Consider the following 26305-nt stretch of genomic DNA (forward strand, 5'->3'; position numbering starts at 1 on the left):
TGTTCAGATGGATAAATAAATAAATAACATTTGTTTGACTCATTGAAGATTTGAGAAGTATCTGTTTAATTTGTTCAATAATAAAGGACTTTGTTAAATCATTAAAGACTCTAAGACCATTTCTACAGGAAAACCCTTGAGGGCCTCTCTTCGAGGCGCCCTGGCTTCTCGCTGGGCACAAAGTGCACGTCCTGACTCCACAAACAGCAATGCCTTCACTGGGAGAGCTCCAAATCATAACATACATCGTGCAAACTTTTGGGAAAAGGTGACAAAAGCAAGAGTCCTAGGTTGTGTTGGTCTACACCAGGCCTGGGCCAACTTGGGCCGTCCCTCCAGGTGCTTTGGACTTCAACTCCCACAATTCCTAAGAGCCTACCGGCTCTTAGGAATTGTGGGAGTTGAAGTCCAAAACACCTGGAGGGAGGGCCGTCGCATCTGCGCATGGATCCGGATGCTCTGCCTCCTTCCTCCTCTTGTGTAAATCGACCTCAGAAAGCGGTGTCGGATCCGCTCTGGCTCTTTGCCTCTCGGGGATAGTATTCCGCAAGGATGTTCTCCGGGATGCGCTTCAGCAGCTCTTTGGGGAAAATGCGGAGCAGCTGCCAGCCGATGTCCAGTGACTCAAAGATGGTCCGGTTCTCATAGGCCCCTGAGAGGAAGAGAAGCCACGCACGGGTCAGAAATAACACGCTTCTTGGGTGATCAATGTCATTATTTCCCAATTGGTTCTATCATCAAAACATGGAGAAACTAGAATCATAGAATCCTAGAATCAAAGAGTTGGAAGAGACCTCAAGGGCCATCCAGTCCAACCCCCTTCTGCCAAGAAGCAGGAATATTGCATTCAAAGCACCCCTGACAGATGGCCATCCAGCCTCTGTTTAAAAGCTTCCAAAGAAGGAGCCTCCACCACACTCCCTCCGGGGCAGAGAGTTCCACTGCTGAACGGCTCTCACAGTCATAGAATCATAGAATCAAAGAGTTGGAAGAGACCTCCTGGGCCATCCAGTCCAACCCCCTTCTGCCAAGAAGCAGGAATATTGCATTCAAAGCACCCCTGACAGATGGCCATCCAGCCTCTGTTTAAAAGCCTCCAAAGAAGGAGCCTCCACCACACTCCCTCCGGGGCAGAGAGTTCCACTGCTGAACGGCTCTCACAGTCATAGAATCATAGAATCAAAGAGTTGGAAGAGACCTCCTGGGCCATCCAGTCCAACCCCATTCTGCCAAGAAGCAGGAATATTGCATTCAAATCACCCCTGACAGATGGCCATCCAGCCTCTGTTTAAAAGCCTCCAAAGAAGGAGCCTCCACCACACTCCCTCCAGGGCAGAGAGTTCCACTGCTGAACGGCTCTCACAGTCATAGAATCCTAGAATCCTAGAGTGGGAAGAGACCTCCTGGGCCATCCAGTCCAACCCCATTCTGCCAAGAAGCAGGAATATTGCATTCAAAGCACCCCTGACAGATGGCCATCCAGCCTCTGTTTAAAAGCTTCCAAAGAAGGAGCCTCCACCACACTCCCTCCGGGGCAGAGAGTTCCACTGCTGAACGGCTCTCACAGTCAGGAAGTTCTTCCTCGTGTTCAGATGGAATCTCCTCTCTTGTAGTTTGAAGCCATTCCTCCATTGCGTCCTAGTCTCCAGGGAAGCAGAAAGGAAGCTTGCTCCCTCCTCCTCCCTGCGGCTTCCTCTCACATATTTATACATGGCTCTCATCATATCTCCTCTCAGCCTTCTCTTCTTCAGGCTAAACATGCCCAGCTCTTTAAGCCGCTCCTCATAGGGCTTGTTCTCCAGACCCTTGACCTGCTCCCTCCTCCCTGTGGCTTCCTCTCACGTATTTATACCCGGCCCTCATCATGTCTCCTGTCAGCCTTCTCTTCTTCAGGCTAAACATGCCCAGCTCCTTGAGCCGCTCCTCATAGGGCTTGTTCTCCAGGCCCTTGATCTGCTCCCTCCTCCTCCCTGTGGCTTCCTCTCACATATTTATACATGGCTATCATCATATCTCCTCTCAGCCTTCTCTTCTTCAGGCTAAACATGCCCAGCTCCTTGAGCCGCTCCTCATAGGGCTTGTTCTCCAGACCTTTTATCATTTTAGTCACCCTCCTGTGGACACATTCCAGGACATCTTCCTGCAGCACCTTTTGCTTTAGTTTTTCAGTGAATCTCTCACCTTTAAGTCCCAACCAATTCCACATAGTTTGTGGCACAAAAATGAAGTTTCTGGAGTAGAACAACTATTTCCAAGGTTAGGATCGTACAATTTAACAGGAAGTTAACGTTCTCAAACCAGGAACAGTTCCCCCCCCCCCCCAAATTTTGTTACATAGTTGTGCTGGTACAGCTGTACCAGGAGCTCCAATTCTGTTTGCTTTGCATTAATTGTTTGTTTGCAATCCCAGGCTTGGGATTTTGCAGCAGGGTGGCTTCCTGTTATAGTTTGCAATCATAGGGCAAGCCACCTGTCAATTATCGTTAGGTTCTCTGGTCCCGCCCCTTTTTGAGTTTTGGAGGGAATAGGAGCTTTTTTGAGTCAGTCCACACAGAGAAGCCTTTCGCACAGGACATAAAACCAAGAACTCCTGTAGAAAGATTCGTCTTCTATGGAGATATACAGCCTACGGCTTGGCCGGGGTTATACAGCCTACAGCTTGACGAGGGAGAAAAGGCCCACAGCTTGGCTGAGGATTATACAGCCTTACAACTCCTTTGCTGAAGGACTTCAGCCGACCATCACTGAAACCTGAACTCCGAAAACTGAACTTCTTTTCCCCTGGAAGTCTACAAAGCTCTGCTTGGTAAGGGTCGCTCGCGGAAGCCAGACGCAGTTGGTACCGGGTGCAGGGGCTCCACGTCAACAGAGGCAAAGACAGACTGCCCAGATTAGAAGTTAAGGATTTCCCCATTAGTTACAGTTATGAAGATAGTGCCTGTTCCCTGTGGACAAGATTGCGAGAGCCAATAGACTGTTAAGAAAGCTTGAAAGTACCTGTTTGTTTTCATTAATAAAGAACTTTGTTGAACCTTTAAGCAATCTAAAGACTCTGTTTTAAGGAAATCCAAGGGCCTTTAATCTGAGGCAGCCCCGGCATCCCGCTGGGCACACGGAATGTATGTCCTGTCTACAGTCTGATGCACAGGCCCAGCGTGCGACAGCACAATAGTGTTAGCAAAAACAACAAGGGGATCGGCTGCTTTTTTGGAGGAGGGTCTCCACTTTTGAAAGCGTTCAAGGTGCAAGACGTCTGTGAAAGTGGAAACAGTGCAAACCAAAGAAAAGCTGGTGTCTTGTTTACTTGGAATCTCAAGGTCCTTCAGTGTGACTATGGTGGAAGTTGAGCATCGATGGATGCATCCAAACCATAGAATTAATCTAGTTTGACCCCACTTCAACCCCCATGGCTCAATGCTATGGGATCCTGGGAGTTACAGTTTGGTGAAGCACCAGCACTATTTGGAAGACAAAGCCAAAGGCCTTGCAAAACTGCAATTCCACGTGTCCCATAGCACTAAGACATAGCAGTTAAAATGGAGTCAGATTGCATTAATTATACTGTGTAGATGTACCCTTAGTTGTCCAGTGTGAATCTATGATTAACTTCTGGAGCTTATTAATCAAATCTGCGACTAATCACATCCACAGAAGATAAATGTGGAAATGTGGAGAGATGATCGTGCATTGAAACATGTGTTATTGAAGGAGGCATAAGCCTATGAAATATTAAAAAATTAAAAGCTTTAACCGAAATGTTCGTATAGAGGCCATACAATGTACAGGGTTCTGACTTTTTGAAAAGTCGCTATATTAGAGAGCTTACATAGGGAGTTGGTTTGTGGTTAAGCGCAAAGTCTGCAGGTGCGAGAAGGTACTTTCCATCAAGAGGTTGATGGGACAGGAAGAGTAAAGGCCAAAGTACTTTCCATGACAAAAATATTCTTGTTTACCTGAGGGTATATAAAAAGTTTGCAAAAACAGAGGAGGGCACAGCAGTCTGTGGGAGCCCTTGCAGAAGTGCTGTCTGTTCACCTCTTGCTGATCAGCTTGAATAAATGGTGTCTTCCCTGAACCTATTGGACTCTGTGGACTTCTTCGAAAAGGGACCCTGCACCCTAAACCTGTGATCCCTTACATTATATATATATAAACAGATTCCCAGGACTTCTGAGGTGTTGCAAAGCACATTAAAAACAGATAAAATCATTCTTGCAAACTATAGCAAAAGCAGGACTGAAATCCGTTTGGTGCAAGACAGCCATTTACTGGATCGTCCCCCTTTTGCACGTGGGTCCCCTTTCTTTAAGCAAAGGCCTAGCCTCCACTTCCAGTAAATCTGGTTCCACTTCCGCAAACTTGAATTCATTCCTGAGTCTGGAGATCAGAGAATCCAATTGAAACACTTTGATGTGTCTGAAAGACCAACAGGATTGTGCCTCCCTTCCTTCCTGGCATGATGGGGTTGGGCTGGATGGCCTTTGGGGGTCCCTTCCAAGTCTATTACATGATCCCCCTCCCAGCCTCCACTTGACCCACCTTGGGCAATGAACTGCTTCTCAAACTTCTGCAGGAACTCCAGGTAGAGCAGGTCATCTGCCGAGAGGGCTTCCTCTCCCACCACGGCTTTCATGGCTTGGACGTCCTTCCCGATGGCGTAGCAGGCGTACTGTGGAAGGCAAGAGAAGGGGAAGGAGAAGATTCGGCCTCCTGCTTTTGCAGTGGTCAGGCTTTCAGGACAATAACAAGGATGGACCTGAGATGGACCTGCCGGGCTTCCAAAATCAAATGGAAACCAGGTGCTTTCCGGGTGTTTAAGTCCATGACCAGAATATGCAGGAAGATGATAGATAGATAGATAGATAGATAGATAGATAGATAGACTAGTAAATATTCATTGCTGGTCCCCATCCAAGGAGGAACATCCAAAGCTAGTACTGCTAGTACCCAAGATCGACTAGTGCTTTTACAGTATTCAAGCCATTGAAGCAGAATAAGTAAAGGTAAAGGATTCCCTTTGACGTTAAGTCTCGTCATGTCCGACTCTGGGACTCATCTCCATTTCTAAGCTGAAGAGCCGGCATTGTCCATAGACGCCTCCAAGGTCATGTGGCCACTGGCATGACTGCATGCATTGCCGTTACCTTCCCGCCGGAGTGGTACCTATTGATCTACTCACACTTGCATGTTTTCGAACTGCTAGGTTGGCAGAAGCTGGGGCTAACGGCTGGAGCACACCTTGAAATGCCAACATTTCAGTCAGCAAGTTCCGCAGCTCAGCGGTTTAACCCACTGCGCCACCAGGGGGCCAAATCAGAATATACATTAATAAAATAATACAAATCTATATAAATAAAAATGTCATGTTCGTTTGTGGGATTAACAGAACTCAAAAACCACTGGACAAATTGACACCAAATTTGGACACAAGACACCTAACCACCCAATGTATGTCCTTCACTCAAAAAAACCTGATTTTGTCATTTGGGAGTTGTAGTTGCTGGGATTTATAGTTCACTTACAATCACAGAGCATTCTGAACCCCACCAACGATGGAATTCAACCAAACTTGGCACACAGAACTCCCATGACCAACAGAAAATACTGGGAGGGTTTGGTGGGCAGTGTCCTTTGGTTTTGGAGTTGTAGTCCTCCTACATCCAGAGAGCACTGTGGACTCAAATAATGATGGATCTGGACCAAACTCTACACGAATATGCCCAAATATGAACACTGGTGGAGTTTGGTGAAAATTGAATTTTGACATTTGGGAGTCTTAGTTTCTAGGATTTGTAGTTCACCTACAATCACAGAGCATTCTGAACCCCATCAACCACGGAATTGAACCAAACTTGGCACATAGTTCTCTCATGACCAACAGAAAACACTGGAAGGGTTTGGTGGGCAGTGTCCTTTGGTTTTGGAGTTGTAGTTCACCTACGTCCAGAGATCACTGAGCACTCAAACAATGATGGATCTGGACCAAACTCTACACGAATACTCAGTATGCTCAAATATGAATACTGGTGGAGTTTGGGGAAAATTGAATCTTGATGTTTGGAAGTCTTAGTTGCTGGGATTTGTAGTTCACCTACAATCACAGAGCATTCTGAACCCCACCGACGATAGAATTGGGCCAAAACTTCCACACAGAACCCCCATGTGGGCCACAGCAATGCGTGGCAGGGGATGGCTAGTAATATATAAATACGAAGAAAGATTCATTGCTGGTCCCCATCCAAGGACTGACCAGGGCTGGCTCTGCTTACCTTCCAAGACTGGCCGGAAACCCAGTGCTTTTACAGTATTCAAGCCATTGAGGCAAAATATACTAATAAAATAATACGATATAAATACGAATAAAGATTCATTGGTGGTCTGCTATCCAATGGCTAACCGGGGCTGGTGAGTCCTCAGACCAGATCCTGTTCCTTTTAGGATATCAGCCCCTCTCAATAATGATTAGTGGTGAAATTACTGTGGACAGCAATGCAAAACATTTCCTAATGGCCTGAGAAAGGAAATGTGGCCCAAGATACTGGATGCATCTAGACAGAAGGATAGGAGGCAGTTTGATACCACTTCAACAACCATGGCTCAGTGCTATGGACTCCTGGGAGATGTCGTTTTGCAAGGCCTTCAGCTTTTCTGCAAAAGAGGGCCAGTGCCTTCCTCAAACTACAACTCCCAGAACTCTATTGCCATTCTGATGATGAGGAGGAGGAGGAAGAAGAAGACAACAATTATTTTATTTCTTACCTGCCTCTCCTCATGACTCAAGGTGGGTTACAGAATAATTAAAACATATAAACATTGTAAAAATATTGCAAATACTGTCGGGTTTTACATTGCATTGTAATGTAATATAGCTCAGTCATGCTCTGCTAATAGGCTTCTGTTGGGAATGCTGAGTCATGCATTAACTGTATATAGGGAATCATCTGGGGAATGTGTTCTGGCCTAGTCCAGGTGATTGTGAATGATGTAATCCTGGGTTTGAGTAAAGTTAATGAGTTGGGAACCAATCAGTGATTGCTATGTGTAAATTAATTGTATATAAGGAAGTCATGTACAGTGTATTCTCTCTCCTTGTGCTGTGATGCTGTTTGCCAAAGGCTCTGTGTAATTTATTAAAGGAACCTGTCTGCTAAGACAAGATATAACCGTGTGCTGTGGTAAGTTTGTAAAATACTGCAAATACTGTCGTGTTTTACAGTGTATTATAATGTAATATAGCTGAGTCATGCACTGCTAATAGGCTTCTATTGGAAATGCTGAGTCATGCATTCACTGTATATAGGGAATCATCTGGGGAATGTGTTCTGGCCTAGTCCAGGTGATTGTGAATGATGCAATCCTGGGTTTGAGTTAAGTCAATGAGTTGAGAACCAATCAGTGTAAATTGCTATGTGTAAATGAATTGTATATAAGGAAGTCATGTACAGTGTATTCTTTCTCCTTGTGCTGTGATGCTGTTTGCCGAAGGCTCTGTGTAATTTATTAAAGGAACCTGTCTGCTAAGACAAGACATAACTATGTGCTGTGGTAAGTTTGTAATGTCATCTAGATTGGAGGGAGAAACAATAGTAAAACTGACAATGGCCGGGCATGTGCTCAAGTGCCTGTCAAAGAGTTCCAGAGTGACTGCAGTTTGTGGGAGCAGTTGACTGAAAATTCTGTGCAGGAAGAAGCGACTGGAAAGCGCTGAAGTTGTGCAACTGATCTGCTGCTGAATTGTGAAATTAATCTCAACAAATACGCATTGGATGTTGCACAGCATCCATTCTACAATTTCTTTACAAAGAGATGCGGGAAACAAGAAACGTTCCAAGTGTTGACTATAAAGCGAAGCTGTGTCTTAGTTTTTGTGTGGTACTTTTTCTTTCATTGGTCCACCCAACAGGAAGACTTGGCCAAATAAACCTGTTGAACGATCTCCTTGCTACTAGATTGGATGGAGACCCTAGAACAGGGGTCCTCAAACTTTTGAAACAGGGGGCCAGGTCACAGTCCCTCAAACTGTTGGAGGGCCAGATTATAGGTTGCTGTAGGTTTTTCCGGGCTATATGGCCATGGTCTAGAGGCATTCTCTCCTGACGTTTCACCTGCATGTATGGCAAGCATCCTCAGAGGTAGTGAGGCGAGGTCAGATTATAATTTGAAAAAAACATGGATGAATTCTTATGCACACTGCACATATCTTATTTGTAGTGCCAAAAACACTTAAAAACAATACAATAATTAAAAGGAAGAACAATTTTAAATACAAACTTATTAGTATTTCAGTGGGAAGTGTGGGCCTGCTTTTGGCTGAAGAGATAGGATTGTTGTTGTTGTTGTTGTTGTTGTGAGCTTTCAAGTCATTTCAGACTTAGGTTGACCCTGAGCAAGGGCTGGGTAAATGACCTTGGAGGACCGCATCCGGCCCCCGGGACTTAGTTTGAGGACCCCTGCCCTAGAAGTTTGGGGGCCATAAAGAAAGAGGGGCACAGTGGTGGCCAATCCCAACACCCCACTTCCTCACCAGCTGGTTGGAGACGTCTCCGTGATCCTTCCGGGTCATGCCCTCCCCGATGGCCGACTTCATCAGACGCGAGAGAGACGGCAGGACGTTGATGGGAGGGTAGATCTGGGGGGCAAGGCAAAGAGGCAACAAGGGGTCAGCCTTCCTGAGTTTGGAAGGAAGGGTTTGGGAGTCTCCTCCTCCGCACAAAAGGGAGGGATCCCAACACAGAAGGAGACGCAACATAACTCAACACAACTCCTACCGTACCCCTTATTTCCATGGCGGGCCTTGTTGTGCCACTTAGGGGCAACCCTATGGCCAACCTGTCATGGAGTCATAGAGTTGGAAGAGACTGCGCGGGCCATCTGGTCCAACCCCAATCGGCCATGCAGGAAAAGCACAATCAAAGCACCCTGACAGATGGCCATCCAAATCCTTCAAGGAAGGAGATTCCACCAGACTCTGAGGCAGAGAGTTCCACCGCTGAACAGCTCTAAGAAGCTCTTCCTGATGTTCAGGTGGAATCTCCTTTCTTTTCATTTGAACCCATTGAGTCCTAGTTTCCAGGGCAGCAGAAAGGAAGCTCTCTCATCCTTAGGACAGCCTTTCACATATTTAGACATAGCTTCTCTCACGCCACCTCCCACAAGACCCAGTTCTTGCTCAGACGTTGGTTGCCACTGTCTTCCACCCGAGGCTGAGAGAGTGTGACCTGCCCCACATCACCCTATGGCTTTCCACGGCCAAGTGAGAATTCGAACCCTGTTCTCCAGAACCAAGGCTCACGTGAGAGAGCCATTCGCCAAAGCTCACCAAGGGCGCGTCTAGATTGGAGAATTGGTGTGGTTTGACCCCACTCCATGCTATTGGATCCTGGGAGCTGTAGTTTGTGGCGGCCCCAGCACTCCTTGGCAGAGGAGGCACGCTCACAGGATCCCAAAGCATTGAGCCATTCAAGCCCTTCCAGCCGAGTCTGCGTGCCAGTTGTGGCCCAGGGCCAAAGGGTGAGGGGCCAAGCCAGGGCAACCAACGTACCTGTCTGTTGTGCAGCTGCCTGTCCACATAGATCTGCCCTTCGGTGATGAAACCCGTCAAGTCCGGAATAGGGTGGGTGATATCTGCAAAACACAAAGCAGGGGGTCTTCACAGCCTGGAGGTGGGTTGCACGGTGAGGTCCTTCACCTGCTTCCCTGGTTGTTCCTTGGCCTTCAAGCCATTTCTGGTGATGTTGAGCCAACAATGTCATGCAGCAGCAAAGAAAGCCAATGGGATGTTGGCCTGCATCAAGAATCTAGATATCCAGGGAAGTCATGCTCCCCATGCTCTCTTCTGCCTTGGTTAGACCACACCTGGAATATTGTGTCCAATTCTTGGAACCACAGTTGAAGGGAGATGTTGACAAGCTGGAATGTGTCCAGAGGAGGACAACTAAAATGATCAAGGGTCTGGAGAACAAGCCCTATGAGGAGAAGCTTAAAGAGCTGGGCATGTTCAGCCTGATGAAGAGAAGGCTGAGAGGAGACATGAGGAAGGCCATGGATCAAGATGTGAGAGGAAATCATGGAGAGGACTTCTGCTGCCCTGAAGACTAAGATGCAATGGAGCCATGGCTTCAAATTACAAGAACGGAGTTTCCACCTGAACATGAGGAAGAACTTCCTGACTGTGAGAGCCGTTCAGCAGTGGAACTCTCTGCCCCGAAGTGAGTGTGGTGGAGGCTCCTTCCTTGGAAGCTTTGGAACAGAGGCTGGATGGCCATCTGTGGGGGGTGCTTTGAATGCAATATTCCTGCTTCTTGGCAGAATGGGGTTGGACTGGATGAGGGCCCAGGAGGTCTCTCCCAACTCTTGGATTCTATGATTCCATGTAACAGTTAGACCAGGCATGGGCAAGCAGATGGTCATGCAGCCTCTGTTGCAAAGCCTCCAAGGAAGGAGCTTCCTCTGGTTTCCAAGGCAGAGAGTTCCACTGCTGAACAGCTCTTCTTGCAGCCAAGAAGTTCTTCCTCAAGCTCAGGTGGAATCTTTGTTTCTGGGATAGGAACCCGTGTCTTCATTGAGTCCTGGTCTCCAGGGCAGCAGACAGGAAGCCTTTCAAACCATTCTACGTGGCTTCTCTCATGTCTCCTTATCTCAGCCTTCTCTTCTGCAGGATAAGCAGACCCAGCTCTTTAAGCCGCTCCTCAGGGGGATGATTCATGGTCTCCAGGCCTTGGATCCTTTGAGTCCCTCTCTTCCTCTGGACCCCTTCCGGCTGAGAGTCAGTATCCCTCTTGAATTGGACACAGGGTTATTATTCCAGGTGAGAAGATCTGAGCAAAACAAAATTGACCTCACTACCTCTGAGGATGCTTGCCATAGATGCAGGCGAAACGTCAGGAGAAAAATTGCTTCCAGAACATGGCCATATAGCCCGGAAAAACCTACAAAAACCCAAAATTGAGGGGACCGGGACTTTTTCCTTTGATGTAGACACTTGACTGGATGCAGCCCAAAATCCCATAGAGTGCGGATGAGCTCCCTCCATCAGCTCCAGCTCCTCATGCAGGGACATGAGAGAAGCCTCCCGCGAGGATGGTAAAAACATCCGGGCAATGTCCCCAGGGCAACGTCCTTGCAGACAGCCCTTTCTCTCACACCAGGAGCGACTTGCAGTTTCTCAAGTCGCTCTTGACACAACAAAACAAACAAATCCAAAATCCCATTGTCTTTTTGAGCTGCCACATGACACTCTTGGCTCATGTTCAGCTTGTGTCCACACAGACTCCAAGACCCCTCCCCATCATGTCGGCCTGTTGTGGAGCCAGGTCTCACCCATCCTGTCTCTCTGCATTCGGTTTCTTCTGTTGGGGGCGAGGTGCCTTTTGTCAGGACCCGTTGGGCATTGGGCCCCAGACCCTCCCTATGCCACCCACCCACTCGCCCACTCTCGTCCTCACCATCGTTGGGCATGGTCAAGATGGGGATCTGGGTGATGGAGCCGTTGCGGCCCTCCACGCGCCCGGCGCGCTCGTAGATGGTGGCCAAGTCAGTGTACATGTAGCCCGGGAAGCCCCTCCGGCCAGGAACCTCCTCTCGGGCGGCCGAGACCTGCAGGAGACACAAGTGGGGAGGGAGGGTCATTCTGGGGGTCCGGTAACCAAGGTGGGGGCCTCCATGCCTCTTTCATCCCTGGCCCTCAAGGCAGAAAGGGCCTCCACAAAGAGGACAATGGCATTTTCCATTTACACACAGGCCGTCCCCGAGTTACAAACAACTGACTTATAAACAACACATAGCTCAGAATAGGCCTGGGCAGTCCATGGTTCTAAATTATTCTAAATACTAAAGTTCTGGTGGTGAACACTAGGGGGCGCTGGTGCTTTGCTTCTACAGTGTTGCTAAAGTTCTGGTGGTGAAAATTTCAGAACTCTAACAAAACTTTCAAAATTTCATTATTATATCATTATAGGTGATTTTTTATGACAGAACCAATTAGGAACTGCCATTTATAATGATATTTTGAAAGTTTTGTTAAGAGTTCTGAAATTTTCACCACCAGAACTTTAGCAACACTGTAGAATCAAAGCACCAGCGCCCCCTAGTTTTCAACACCAGAACTTTAGTTTTGTAAGTCCTTTAGAACCATGTAGTACCATGGATTGCACATGCCTAGTTCAGAAGGGAGGTGAGGCCACAGGAAGTGGGAGAAATCTCCCCTTCAGAAGGAAGGAAGGAAGAAAGGAAGGAAGGAAGAGAAATCCACGCCTGGGAAGAGTTATTATCCTGGGGGAAAGGGGTCTCCCAATTCTTGTTTTCACAACAAGCCAATTTTTCGAGAAATCAAGTTCCTGCAGGGACAGAAAGTGGGAGGAAATTCTCCAAACAGGGCCACACAAGCAACAAACACCCTTCCCTATGCTAGCCAAAGCTACACACACACACACACACACACACACACAAGGGACGCTCATTCAAGATTTCCCCTGACCCATTTCTATTTATCTCAGGATGCTGAACCTGCCCATGTGTAATGATATAAGTCTCTATAGGTTGTGTGCCAATTTACAACCCAGATCTGCTAACGGTTTTGATTTTACTACAGGTGTGGAAGTGGAGTGAGGTTTGAGAATGGATGCAGTGGAACCCAGAGCAGTCCTCAAGTTCCTTTCCTTGAAAGGCCGCACAACAAAGGAGACGTTCAATGAGATGAATGAGATTTCTGGTGAGGACTCCTCATCATAGGATGGAGTCAAGAACTGGCCTCGTCCATTCCAATGTGGTCAGACTTCAGTGGAAACATCTCCAATTCCAGGGCAATCCCACTCTGCTCTTGAGGAACACACCACTCAACAAGTGGACGTCACCATTTTGGAAAATCACAACATAACCATTGTCCACCGAGCCCAAAATGTCAAGATGAGGGTGGGGTCAATGGAAAAAGCCACCCAAGGCCATCTTCCCATGCAGAAGGTACCTGCCCACTGGGTCCACTGGCTGCTCACACTTTTCTAGAAGCAGGAACAAGTCTATGAATGCTCTCAGGCTCTCTTGACAATGATGTGCCATGGAAACCAGGAGGACTTTTTCAACAGACTGATGATCCCACAGGGTGAAAGCTGGGTCCATCACTCTCATCCTGAACTCATGTCCAGTCAAAGTAATGGAAGCCTCATGACTCACCACCTCCAAAGGCAGCATGTGCCCAACTCTTCATAGACAAGGTCATGCTCACAGGATTTTGGGACCAGCACGGAGTAGGATGGGTGGATTTCCTAGCAAAGGGGACCAGGATCTCTGGGGCAGACTAGGCCTCACTGATGCAGAAATGGCGGGAGGCCACCAAAACCAAGAGACAACATGGCATGCTCCCCAAAGGTGTCCATCCGCCTTCTGCTAGACAATGGCCCCGTTCACAACTCCCCTGTTTCCCAAATGCAAGAAGCATGCTGGGCGAGATCATCCGGAGTTTCGGAGTGCGATGTCATCTGTACGCGGATGATGTCCAACTCTGTCACTCCTTCCCACCTGCTACTAAGGAGGCTGTCCAGGTCCTGAACCGGTGCTTGACCGCTGTGACGGTCTGGATGGGGGCGAACAAATTGAAATTGAATCCAGACAAGACAGAGGTCCTCCTGGTCAGTCGCAAGGCCAAACAGGGCATAGGGTTACAGCCTGTGTTAGACGGGGTCGCACTCCCCCTGAAGACACAGGTTCGCAGTTTGGGTGTGATCCTGGACTCATCGCTGAGCCTGGAACCCCAGGTTTCGGCGTTGACCAGGGGAGCATTCGCACAGTTAAAACTCGTGCGCCAACTGCGCCCGTACCTTGGGAAGTCTGACTTGGCCACGGTAGTCCACGCTCTGGTTACATCCCGTCTTGACTACTGCAACGCTCTCTACGTGGGGCTGCCTTTGAAGACAGCTCGGAAGCTCCAATTAGTCCAACGCTCGGCAGCCATGATACTAACAGGAGCGGGGCGCAGGGAGCACACAGCTCCTCTGCTGCACCAGCTCCACTGGCTGCCGATTTGCTACCGGGCTCAATTCAAAGTGCTGGCGTTGGCCTTTAAAGCCCTAAACGGTTCTGGCCCAACTTATCTATCCGAACGTATCTCAGCCTATCAGCCTGCCAGGACCCTAAGATCTTCTGGAGAGTCCCTGCTCTCTATCCCGCCGGCTTCACAAGTGCGGCTGGCGGGAACGAGAGACAGGGCCTTCTCTGTGGTGGCCCCTCGGCTTTGGAACACCCTCCCCATAGAGGTACGATCAGCCTCCTCGCTGATGGTGTTTCGGAAGAGACTGAAGACATGGATGTTTAAACAAGCATTCGGTTAATCCGTTGCAACGAATTTTGATGACTAAAGGCTGGTAATCATGGACGACGAATTTTGGATTGTGATTTTAGTTACGAGATGCATGGGATTATTATTGGTGGCCCAATAATTTGTATTGTATATGTGTTTCATGTTTTAAATTGAATACTGTTTTTAATTGGTTTTAACTTTTTAGTTGTTGTAAACCGCAATGAGTCGCCGACTTAGGCTGAGATATTAGCGGTATACAAGCGCATAAATAAATAAATAAAAATAAATAAATAAATAAATGCTCCTCTGGCTTTGAAATTCTCCTGCATCGTCCTGATTCACTCAGCCTCACACACCATCGGACTTCCACCTCTTTCCAACAATGACCTCTTTCCAAGGGGAAGCCTTTCTCAGGTGATGAGGCACTGATTTCTGATGTCACAACGTGCCTTTTGAAGCAACCTGTTGTTTTCTCCAAGCAAGGTGTTTACAGTTGCTCAAAAAGATGGGGGAAGTGCATGTCCCGAGATGGCCCCGATGTGGAGAAGGACTACTCAGCACTCAGCCAAGTTGCATTGCACTCCGCCCACATGAAATGGGTCAGGGAAATCTTTAATGAAGGCCCCTCATACACATACACACAAACACACTTACAGAATGTCCCTGTTCCAGCTTACAAACAAATTCAGCTGCAGAACAGACCTACAGAACTTCCCTTGTTTGTAAACATTCCCTATGGGATACAAGTGTGGTGGTCCACGCTCTTGTTACATCCCGAATAGACTACTGCAACGCTCTCTACGTGGGGTTGCCCTTGAAGACTGCTCGGAAACTTCAACTAGTTCAACGAGCGGCAGCCAGATTGCTCACCGGAGCGACATACAGGGAGCACACCACCCCCCTGCTGTGCCAGCTCCACTGGCTGCCGATTCAGTTCCGAGCACAATTCAAGGTGCTGGTTTTGACCTACAAAACCCTATACGGTTCCGGTCCAGTGTATCTGTCCGAACGTATCTCCCTCTATGTCCCACCCCGGAGTCTGAGATCATCCGGGGAGGCCCTGCTCTCGACCCCACCACTGTCACAAGTGAGGCTGGTGGGGACGAGGAGCAGGGCTTTCTCAGTGGTGGCCCCCCACCTGTGGAACTCACTCCCGGGGGAAATCAGGACATCATCATCCCTCCTCGCCTTCAGGAGGAGGGTGAAAACCTGGTTATGGGACCAGGCCTTTGGGCACTCTGGCAATTAAATCAGTCAATCAGGCAGGTAAGACCAGCAGGATGGATGAATGGAACGAAAACTAGATCTAGGTGTTAACAAACACTGACCATGTAAGAGGAGAAACTGGGTTTGTATTTGGTTTTAATGATTTTATGGATTTTATGACTATATTGTATGCATGTCAACTGTGAATTGTTGTAATTTTGTGTAATTTTGTGTACGATTGTTTATAATGCAGGCATCAAATTGTGCCTTGCCCCTGTAAGCCGCCCTGAGTCCCCTTCGGGGTGAGAAGGGCGGGGTAAAAGAACCCCCAAATAAATAAATAAATAAATAAATAAATACAAAGCTAATATACATAGAATATACATATTTGGCCAGAGCTACACTTACAGAATGTCCCTGTTTCAACTTACATACAAGTTTGACTTAAGACCAAACCTACAGAACTTCTCTTGTTCATAACTTGGGGACTGCCTGTATTTATTATTACACAAGTGTCATTATGCGGTTGTGTCAGTTGCTTCCCAATACGCCAAATCTACCACCAGCTGCCTCCCTCGGCTAAAAGCAACAGGCCCAGTGGTTTGGCTGCATCTACACTGGAGAATGAGTGCAGTTTGACCCCACTTTGGCCGCCATGGCTCAATGCTAGGGCATTCTGGGAGCTGCAGTTTGGCAGAGAAAAAGGCTAGAAACCTTGCAGGACTACAACTCCCAGGATTGGGTAGCCCTGAGCCACGGCAGTCCAAGTGGGGCCCAACTGCCTCTGACCTCCAGTGTGGACGTGCCTTCCTGTGTCTCAAAAATCCCGAAAGGCTAGAGACTTTGCAGGACTACAACTCCCAGAATTGCATAGCCCTGAGCCATGGCAGTCCAAGTGGGGCCCAACTGCCTCTGTTCTCCAGTGTGGACATGCCTTCCTGTGTCTCAAAAATCCCGAAAGGCTAGAGACCTTGCGGGACTACAACTCCCAGGATTGCGTAGCCCTGAGCCATGGCAGTCCAAGTGGGGCCCAACCGCCTCTGTCCCCCAGTGTGGATGTGCCTTCCTGTGTCTCCCGAATGGCTACTCACTGACCTCCCGGAGGGCCTCGGCGTAGGAGCTCATATCGGTCAAGATGACCAGGACGTGCTTCTCACACTGATAGGCCAGGAACTCGGCCGTGGTCAGGGCCAAGCGGGGCGTGATGATGCGCTCAATCCTGCATGAAAGAGAAGGAAGGGAGGCGATCAGAAATGCTCTCAGCACCAGCTGCATCCACACTGTGGAGTCAACACAGTCTGACACTACTTTTACCACCATGACTCAGTGCTATGGAGTCACAGGAATTGTCACAAAGGAGAAAGACCTTGGAGAACTACAACTCCCAGGATTTACCCTGCGTTATTTACCCTGCATTATTTCTGCAGTGGAGAAGCACAGAAAGGAATGGACTCACGTGGGGTCGTTGGCCAAGTTGAGGAAGAGGCAGACGTTCTCCATGGAGCCGTTCTCCTCAAAGTCCGACTTGAAGAACCGGGCCGTTTCCATGTTCACCTGCCGCCATCGCCAAAGCAAAGGGAGAAAGAAGCCACAGGTTTAGCATCATGGAAAGACTTAATGTGCACAAGGGTGGTGTCGTGTATTATGTTTTACAGTTGGTGGTGGTTGGTGATGGAAGGGTTACTTACTTACTACTTAGGCGATCCCTCGTTGGCCGAGTAGGATAGTCTTCCAGGATCAGAATTCTGATGGGTCCCTAGGTGGCTGTGGAGCCCCATTCTTGATTTGCATCTTCTTCCGCAGTGAGGGCATTGGTTCTAGACGGAAGGTGGTCCCGGTCAGGGTTGGCTTGATGCACCTTCCTCTTGGCACGTTTCTCTCTTTCACCCTCCATTTGTGCCTCTTCAAATTCTGCAGCACTGCTGGTCACAGCTGACCTCCAGCTGGAACGGTCAAGGGCCAGGTCTTCCCAGTTCTCAGTGTCTATGCCAGAGTTTTTAAGGTTGGCTTTGAGCCCATCTTTCAATCTCTTTTCCTGCCCACCAACATTCCATTTTCCGTTCTTGAGTTCGGAGTAGAGCAACTGCTTTGGGAGACGGTGGTCAGGCATCCGGACAACGTGGCCAGTCCAGCGGAGCTGATGGCGGAGGACCATTGCTTCAATGCTGGTGGTCTTTGCATCTTCTTCCAGCACGCTGATGTTTGTCCGCTTGTCTTCCCAAGAGATTTGCAGGATTTTCCGGACGCAGTGCTGATGGAGTCGTTCCAGGAGTTGCATGTGACGTCTGTAGACAGTCCATGTTTCACAGGCATAGAGCAGAGTTGGGAGAGGAATGGCTTTATCGACAAGCACCTTGGTCTCCCTATAGATGTCCCGGTCCTCAAACACTCTCTGCTTCATTCAGAAGAATGCTGCGTTCGCAGAGCTCAGGCAGTGTTGAATTTCAGTCTCAATGTTGACATCTGGAGACAGTTCACGTCTCGCAGGCATAGAGCAGGGTTGGGAGGACAATAGCTATATAAACAAGCCCCTTGGTCTCCCTACGGATGTCCCGGTCCTCAAACACTCTCTGCTTCATTTGGAAGAATGCTGCACTTGCAGAGCTCAGGCGGTGTTGAATTTCAGTCTCAATGTTGACGTCTGTAGACAGTCCACGTCTCGCAGGCATAGAGCAGGGTTGGGAGGACAATAGCTATATAAACAAGCCCCTTGGTCTCCCTACGGATGTCCCGGTCCTCAAACACTCTCTGCTTCATTTGGAAAAATGCTACACTTGCAGGGCTCAGGCGGTGTTGAATTTCAGTCTCAATGTTGACGTCTGTAGACAGTCCACGTCTCGCAGGCATAGAGCAGGGTTGGGAGGACAATAGCTATATAAACAAGCCCCTTGGTCTCCCTACGGATGTCCCGGTCCTCAAACACTCTCTGCTTCATTCGGAAGAATGCTGCACTTGCAGAGCTCAGGCGGTGTTGAATTTCAGTGTCAATGTTAACATCTGTAGACAGTCCACGTCTCGCAGGCATAGAGCAGGGTTGGGAGGACAATAGCTATATAAACAAGCCCCTTGGTCTCCCTACGGATGTCCCGGTCCTCAAACACTCTCTGCTTCATTTGGAAAAATGCTACACTTGCAGAGCTCAGGCGGTGTTGAATTTCAGTGTCAATGTTAACGTCTGTAGACAGTCCACGTCTCGCAGGCATAGAGCAGGGTTGGGAGGACAATAGCTATATAAACAAGCCCCTTGGTCTCCCTACGGATGTCCCGGTCCTCAAACACTCTCTGCTTCATTTGGAAGAATGCTGCACTTGCAGAGCTCAGGCGGTGTTGAATTTCAGTGTCAATGTTAACGTCTGTAGACAGTCCACGTCTCGCAGGCATAGAGCAGGGTTGGGAGGACAAGAGATTTATCAACAAGCCCCTTGGTCTCCCTATGGATGTCCCCGTCCTCAAACACTGTCTGCTTCATTTGGAAAAATGCTGCACTCGCAGAGCTCAGGCGGTGTTGAATTTCAGTGTCAATGTTAACGTCTGTAAACAGTCCACGTCTCGCAGGCGTAGAGCAGAGTTGGGAGGACAATAGCTTTATAGACAAGCCCCTTGGTCTCCCTACGGATGTCCCGGTCCTCAAACACTCTCTGCTTCATTCGGAAGAATGCTGCACTTGCAGAGCTCAGGTGGTGTTGAATTTCAGTGTCAGTGTTGACTTTCGTGGAGAGGTGGATGCCAAGGGAGCGGAAATGGTCCACATTTTCTAATGTTACCCAATTGAGCTGTATGCTAGACCACCCCCTCAAAAAAGGGAGAGAAAGGAAGGCAACTGCAAGACCTGCACTGGCCACCAGGGGGTGCAAGGGGCTACCAATTGGGCTTCCTGCTATTCTGTTGCAATCTACTTCCTGTGAGCCAAGTCCAAAAGGCCCTGGACTCCAAATAGACCTCTCTATTTGTCTATGAGGTGCAGCCACACTGCAAGAATGCATGCGTTTTGACCCCACTTTAACTGCAATATAGCTCAATGATATAGGCTCCTGGGAGTTGTAGTTTGGGGAGGCACTAGCAACATTTAGCAGTGAAGGTTGAACATGGAACATGGCCATACAGCCTGAAAAACTCACAGCAACCCAATGATTCCGGCCATGAAAGCCTTCAGAAAGATTGAAGACTTTGCAAAACTGCAACTCCCAGGGATGCTGTCATTCAGAGTCATGGCTGTTAAAGTGCCGCCAAACTGCATTAATTCTACAGTGCAGATGCACATCCAGGTCAGCATTTAATATCATTAAATCATGCATAATATTTCCACAGATAATGATTTCTTTTCTGCACAGAAAAAGTTGCACAAAAGTAACACACAGGGTTGTTTTGTTTTGTTTTTTGCACAGAAAAAGTTGCTGTGTTGCAAAACATACGGTCATTGTGTGGATTCTGCACAAAATTAACACACAGGGTTGTTTTGTTTTGGTTTGTTTTGTGCACAGAAAAAGTTGCCGTGTTGCAAAACATACGGTCATTGTGTGGATTCTGCACAAAATTAACACACAGGGTTGTTTTGGTTTGTTTTGTGCACAGAAAAAGTTGCCGTGTTGCAAAACATACGGTCATTGTGTGGATTCTGCACAAAATTAACACGCAGGGTTGTTTTGTTTTGGTTTGTTTTGTGCACAGAAAAAGTTGCCCTGTTGCAAAACATACGATCATTGTGTGGATTCTGCACAAAATTAACACACAAAGTTGCCCTGTTGCAAAACATACGGTCATTGTGTGGATTATGCACAAAATTAACACACGGGGTTGTTTTGTTTTGGTTTGTTTTGTGCACAGAAAAAGTTGCCCTGTTGCAAAACATACGATCATTGTGTGGATTCTGCACAAAATTAACACACAAAGTTGCCCTGTTGCAAAACATACGGTCATTGTGTGGATTATGCACAAAATTAACACACGGGGTTGTTTTGTTTTGTTTTGTTTTGTGCACAGAAAAAGTTGCCCTGGTGCAAAACATACGGTCATTGTGTGGATTCTGCACAAAATCCCCACTTCATTCTGCCATGCGGGGAAAGTACAATCAAAGCACTCCCAGCAGATGGCCATCCACCCAGCCTTTGCAATAATAATAATAATAATAATAATAATAATAATAATAATAATATCCCAAGAACTCCAATCTGCTTCTGCTTGTACAGTCACTCATTTAGTCTCACACTCGCATAGTCCCTCACTTACTCGCTCACTCACTTGCTCACTGGCTTACTCAATCACTTGTATGCGCACTCACTCAGTCCCTCATTAGGTCCCTCATTCACTCACTTGCTCACCCACTAGCCCGCTGACTCAGTAATTCATTCACTCACTAGCCCACTCACTCACTTGCTCTCTCACTCATTTAATCCCTCACTCATTCATCTGCTCACTCACTCATTGATTTGCTCACTCACTTGCTCACTCACTCACTCCCTTGTTCATTTGCTCACTCACCCATTCACTCACCCGCTTGCTCACTTGCTCTCTCTCTCTCCTGCTCACTCACTCCCTCGTTCATTTGCTCACTCACTCACTCACCCATTCACTCACCCCCTTGCTCCCTCACTCCCTCACTCTCCTGCTCACTCACCCCCATGGCGGCAAAGACGATGGCGAAGTTGTCCTCGTGGTAATCCATGACGCCCTTGGACTTCTTGACCAGGCCGGCCTGCCTGCAGATCTGGGCTGCGATCTGGAATGGCGGGGAAAGAAGAGGAGGAGGATGAAGAAGGATTCAGTTCCACTTGCAAACCAGGTGTTAACCCAGGCATGGGCGAACTGCGGCCTTCCCTCCAGGTGTTTTGGGCTCCAACTCCCAAATTGTGAGCGTTGAAGTCCAAAACACTTGGAGGACCAAAGTTTTCCCATGCCTGGGTTAAACCAATTTATATAAGAGATACATACTTAAATTGTCATAACGGAATGTATGGGGACACCACGTATCTCATGAAAATCTTTTGTTTATGTTCTTGGAAAATATAAGATTTATTGCTTCTCTCACACAGACCCCAACGTTTCCTGTTACATTCATGCAACACCTACACACAGCTGCCAACACATAGTTTGGAAAGATCTGGTCTACATCAAGTCTCCAGGGAAGCAGGAAGGAAGCTTGCTCCCTTCTCCTCCCTGTGGCTTCCTCTCACATATTTATACATGGCTCTCATCATGTCTCCTCTCAGCCTTCTCTTCTTCAGGCTAAACATGCCCAGCTCCTTAAGCCGCTCCTCATAGGGCTTGTTCTCCAGACCCTTGATCATTCCAGCCGCCCTCCTCTGGACACATTCCAGCTTAGAGTCAAGATCTCCCTTCAATTGTGGTGCCCAGAATAGAGCATGGGGAGCAGGACTTCCCTAGATCTAGACACTATGCTCCTCTTGATGCAGGCCAAAATCCCTCAATATCATCTCCTAGCTAAATTATACAATACATTAGATTTGTATATATTGTATACAATATATAGGATTTGGATTTGGATTTCGATCCAAGGCCTGTGGAGATCATGTCTGATGGCAAAATGGGTCCCTTAACCTTTCCCCAAACTCAGACCCACAAGTGCTGTTGGGTTGCCATTCCCATTATCCCCAGCCTGCACTGCGCATAATAATCAAAACGGGTGGGAGTGGTCATTCAAGGACATCTGGGGACCCGAGCTGGGTAACAACTAAAGTTCACTGACGGCTGTGCAAAACTATAACAGTGGGCGCATGGGTTCAATGGCCCTTGGAAGGCCATCACAACAAGGCTAGAGATGGGTTTGGCCGCCCTGTTCTCCAATGGCAAAGTGCAGGTGCAAGGTGCAGGAGGAAGGCCCCCAAGACAATCATCGCCCGCTTCTCGGGGTGCATCCACACTGGGAAATTAATGCAGTTTGGCCCCCTTTATTTATTTATTTATTTATGTATTTATTTACTTCACTTGTATACCGCTCTTCTCAGCCCTCAGGCGACTCAGAGCGGTTAACAACCAGTATCAACAATATAGTACAAAATCATTAGTCATTTAAAACAGTAATATCAATTAATTAACATCAGGACATCAATACAACAATACAGGAAAACAACAATCCATCACGTCTCATGAATAGAATCAGCATCCGATCTCGTTGTCCATTAATCCATATTCCAGTAATCAATCAATTGCACTGCTTAGTTGAAAGCCTGTTCCAAGAGCCAGGTCTTCACTCTCTTCCTGAATGCCAATAAAGAGGGGGCCGATCTGATGTCTGTAGGAAGGGCGTTCCACAGATGAGGGGCCACCACTGAGAAGGCCCTGTCTCTCGTCCCTGCCAGGCGTGCTTGTGAAGCCGGTGGGACCAAGAGCACGGCCTCCCCAGACGACCTTAATGTCCTAACTGGTTCATAGGATGCGTTCGGACAAGTAAGTCGGGCCAGAACCGTTTAGGGCTTTATAGGCTGAAGCCAGCACTTTGAATTGTGCCCGGTAGTGGATTGGCAGCCAGTGGAGCTGCCTCAGCAGAGGAGTGGTATGCTCCCTGAGTGCCGCTCCCGTTAGCAACCTGGCTGCCGAGCGCTGGACCATTTGAAGCTTCCGAGCAGTCTTCAGAGGCAACCCCACGTAGAGAGCGTTGCAGTAGTCTATACGGGATGTAACCTATACATTTGAACTGCCAATGCTCAGTGCTATGCCTTCTCTGCCAAACAGCATGACCCCCCAGCATGGAGCCATGTGGTGCCAAAGTGGTGCCAAAGTGCCTCCGTTGTGCAGTGCAGACGCTCCTTTGGAGAGAGGGTCTCCTTCCTAAGGCAACACCTAGCACGCCAGGCTTTGCAGGTTCATCCTCTTGGCTTCCCTCCGTCACTCCTGACCTGTCAGGACGTGTTTTCCAGCTGATTAGTCCCCTCGCTGCTGGTGAGGGCTGTTTGTGCAAGCACGGGTTGTCGAGGGACGGAAATGGGGACGAGGCCGCCACCGCCTGCCTTCCATCTATAGATCCACTCTGATATTTCGGGAGCCTCAAAGGGCAAGCGGAAGGAGGGCGCAAGGCCGCAGACGCACAAACACTATCATCAGCCTGGAAAAGGGCAACAAGGGGGGCAAGAGTGCCTCTGCGGAAGGACAGAGAGCATTGGCTTCGTCTCAGATTCAGAAATTCAGAGGACGAGGAATGAGCTTTGAAGAGAAATTAAGCCCTATGATGCTGCCAAGAGGTCACATCTTGACTTCATCTGACGTTGCAAAGCTCTACAGCAGTATTTCCCAACTTTCCTAATGCCGCGACCCCTTAGTACAGGTCCTCATGTTGTGGTGACCCCCAACCATAATGTTATTTTCGTTGCTACTTCATAACTGTAATTTTGGCTACTGTTTTGAATCCTAGAATCCTAGAGTGGGAAGAGACCTCCTGGGCCATCATCCAGTCCAGCCCCATTCTGCCAAGAAGCAGGAATATTGCATTCAAAGCACTCCTGACAGATGGCCAGCCAGCCTCATAGAATCCTAGAGTGGGAAGAGACCTCCTGGGTCACCATCCAGTCCAACCCCATTCTGCCAAGAAGCAGGAATATTGCATTCAAAGCACCCCTGACAGATGGCCACCCAGCCTCTGCTTAATAATAATAATAATAATAATAATAATAATAATAATAGAATCCTAGAGTTGGAAGAGACCTCCTGGGCCATCATCCAGTCCAACCCCATTCTGCCAAGAAGCAGGAAAATTGCATTCAAATCACCCCTGACAGATGGCCATCCAGCCTCTGTTTAAAATGTAATGTAAATATCTGATATTCAGAACGTATTTTCCTTGACCGGACCAAATTTGGCACAAATACCCGATATGTCCAAATCTGAATAATGGTGGGGTTGGGGGCTGGATTGATTTTATCATTTGGGAGGCATAGTTGCTGGGATTTATAGTTAACCTGCAATCAAAGAGCATTCTGAACTCCACCAATTATTATTATTATTATTATTATTATTATTATTAAATAATAATAATAATTTATTATTATTATTATTATTATTATTATTATTATTATTATTATTATTATCTTTATTTGTACCCCGCTAACATCTCCCAACCTTGAAGGAGCTGGGGGTGGTGACGGCCGACAGGGAGTTCTGGCGTGGGCTGGTCCATGAGGTCACGAAGAGTCGGAGACGACTGAACAAATGAACAACAACAACAACATCTCCCGAAGGACTTGGTGCAGCTTACAAAGGCCAAGGCTCTCAATAAAACAACAGCATAACAAATACACAACTTGAAGCAAATCAAAACATTAAAGCAATAACAGTAAAACATCAAAACAATGATGGAATTGAACCAAACTTGGCACCCAGAATTCCCATGACCAAGAGAAAATACTGGGAAGGTCTTGTGGACATTGACCTTGAGTTTTTGGAGTTGTAGTTCACCTACATCCAGAGAACACTGTGGACTCAGGCAATGATGGATCTGGATCAAACTTGGCACAAATACTCAGTATGTCCAAATGCGAACACTGGTAGAGTTTGGAGAAAATAGACCTTGCCATTTGGGAGTTGTAATTGTTGGGATTTATAGTTCACCCACAATTAAAGAGCATTCTGAACCTCACCGATAGAATTGGACCAAACTTCCCAAACAGAAACCCCATGACCAACAGAAAATACTGTTTTCTGATGGTCTTTGGCGACCCCTCTAACACCCCCTCGTGACCCCCATGGGGGTCCCGACCCCCAGGTTGAGAAACACTGCTCTACGGAGTCTGGATGTGCCAAAGGACAAGAGCCAACCTCTGGCCTTTACGTTGTTGTTGTTGTTGTTGTTGTTGTTAACATCTCCCAATGACAGTATCTCTATGGAAGAGAGACCAAGAGGGCATCTCTGCTGCAGAATGAATGTGGTCTGGCCACACTTGAACAGCCATGGCTCAATGCTATGGAGTCCTGGGATTTGTAGTTTGGTGAGGCCCCAGCACCTTTTCAGAAAGGCGCCCTTGCTAAACTACAACTCCCAGGGTCCCATATAATGGAGCCGTGGCAGTTCAAGCCGGGCCAAACTGCATTTGTTCTGCATTCTACACATTTTCTTTAAAAAGTTGAGGATTCGTTTCAGAAATAATAATAATAATAATAATAATAATAATAATAATAATAATCCTTTATTTATACCCCGCTACCATCTCCCGCGGTGGCCGAGCCCAAAATACATCAGAACAAAAAACACAAGCACAACAATACAATACAACAATAAATAACTCATAGCAAAGCAAAAACAATAACAAAATATCACAACGCAATTTAAAAACCTGAAAGAAATACAGGGTTAGTCAAAATGAATAGGCCCATTCGGCTACAATTATTATTATTATTGGCCTATTCATTTTGACTAACCCTGTACAATAAGCCAAGCCAACTTGGGCCCTCCCAGTGCTTTGGACTTCAACTCCCATCATTCCTGACATCCTCAGGCCCTTTCCTTTCCCCCCTCAGCCACTTAAGTAGACTCTCAGTGGAACCATGGCCCTCATGGGGATTGTTGTTTGATACTGGATAAATGGGACTTTCTGGTTGCTTGAGAGTTACTCTTCAAAACAGACCTCACTCATACTCTTGCCCATCCTATTGCACACCGTCAACCCTATATTGGTTTCATGCAATCATTAAAAGCTTTTGCCGGTTAACTGGGAGTTCTGGTTAACTGAGAGTCTATTTTTTCAATCAATCAATCACCATTGACCAGTGCATAGTTTTACAGCATCTTATAGAAAAATACACCTCCCAGAGAACATCTTCCCTCTATGCTGCATTCATAGACTTTAGAGCAGCTTTTGACTC

General features: G+C 47.5%; 1 protein-coding gene across 1 annotated transcript in view; it reads right to left on the reverse strand.

Annotated features, from left to right (window-relative positions):
• Positions 1-387: 387 nt before the first annotated feature.
• ATP6V1B1 (ATPase H+ transporting V1 subunit B1) overlaps positions 388-26305 on the reverse strand; it is an 82155-nt gene continuing 56237 nt past the window's right edge. The window contains exons 7-14 of the mRNA XM_067468368.1: positions 21111-21212; positions 16953-17050; positions 16592-16715; positions 11445-11595; positions 9542-9624; positions 8525-8629; positions 4540-4669; positions 388-652 (exon numbers count right to left, since the gene is read on the reverse strand). Of these exons, the coding sequence (XP_067324469.1) occupies positions 492-652; positions 4540-4669; positions 8525-8629; positions 9542-9624; positions 11445-11595; positions 16592-16715; positions 16953-17050; positions 21111-21212 (954 nt within the window). The 3' untranslated portion in view covers positions 388-491. The remainder of the gene's footprint in view (positions 653-4539; positions 4670-8524; positions 8630-9541; positions 9625-11444; positions 11596-16591; positions 16716-16952; positions 17051-21110; positions 21213-26305) is intronic.

The sequence above is a fragment of the Anolis sagrei genome, chromosome 5 (genome assembly GCF_037176765.1).
Source record: "Anolis sagrei isolate rAnoSag1 chromosome 5, rAnoSag1.mat, whole genome shotgun sequence".
NCBI lineage: Eukaryota > Metazoa > Chordata > Lepidosauria > Squamata > Dactyloidae > Anolis > Anolis sagrei.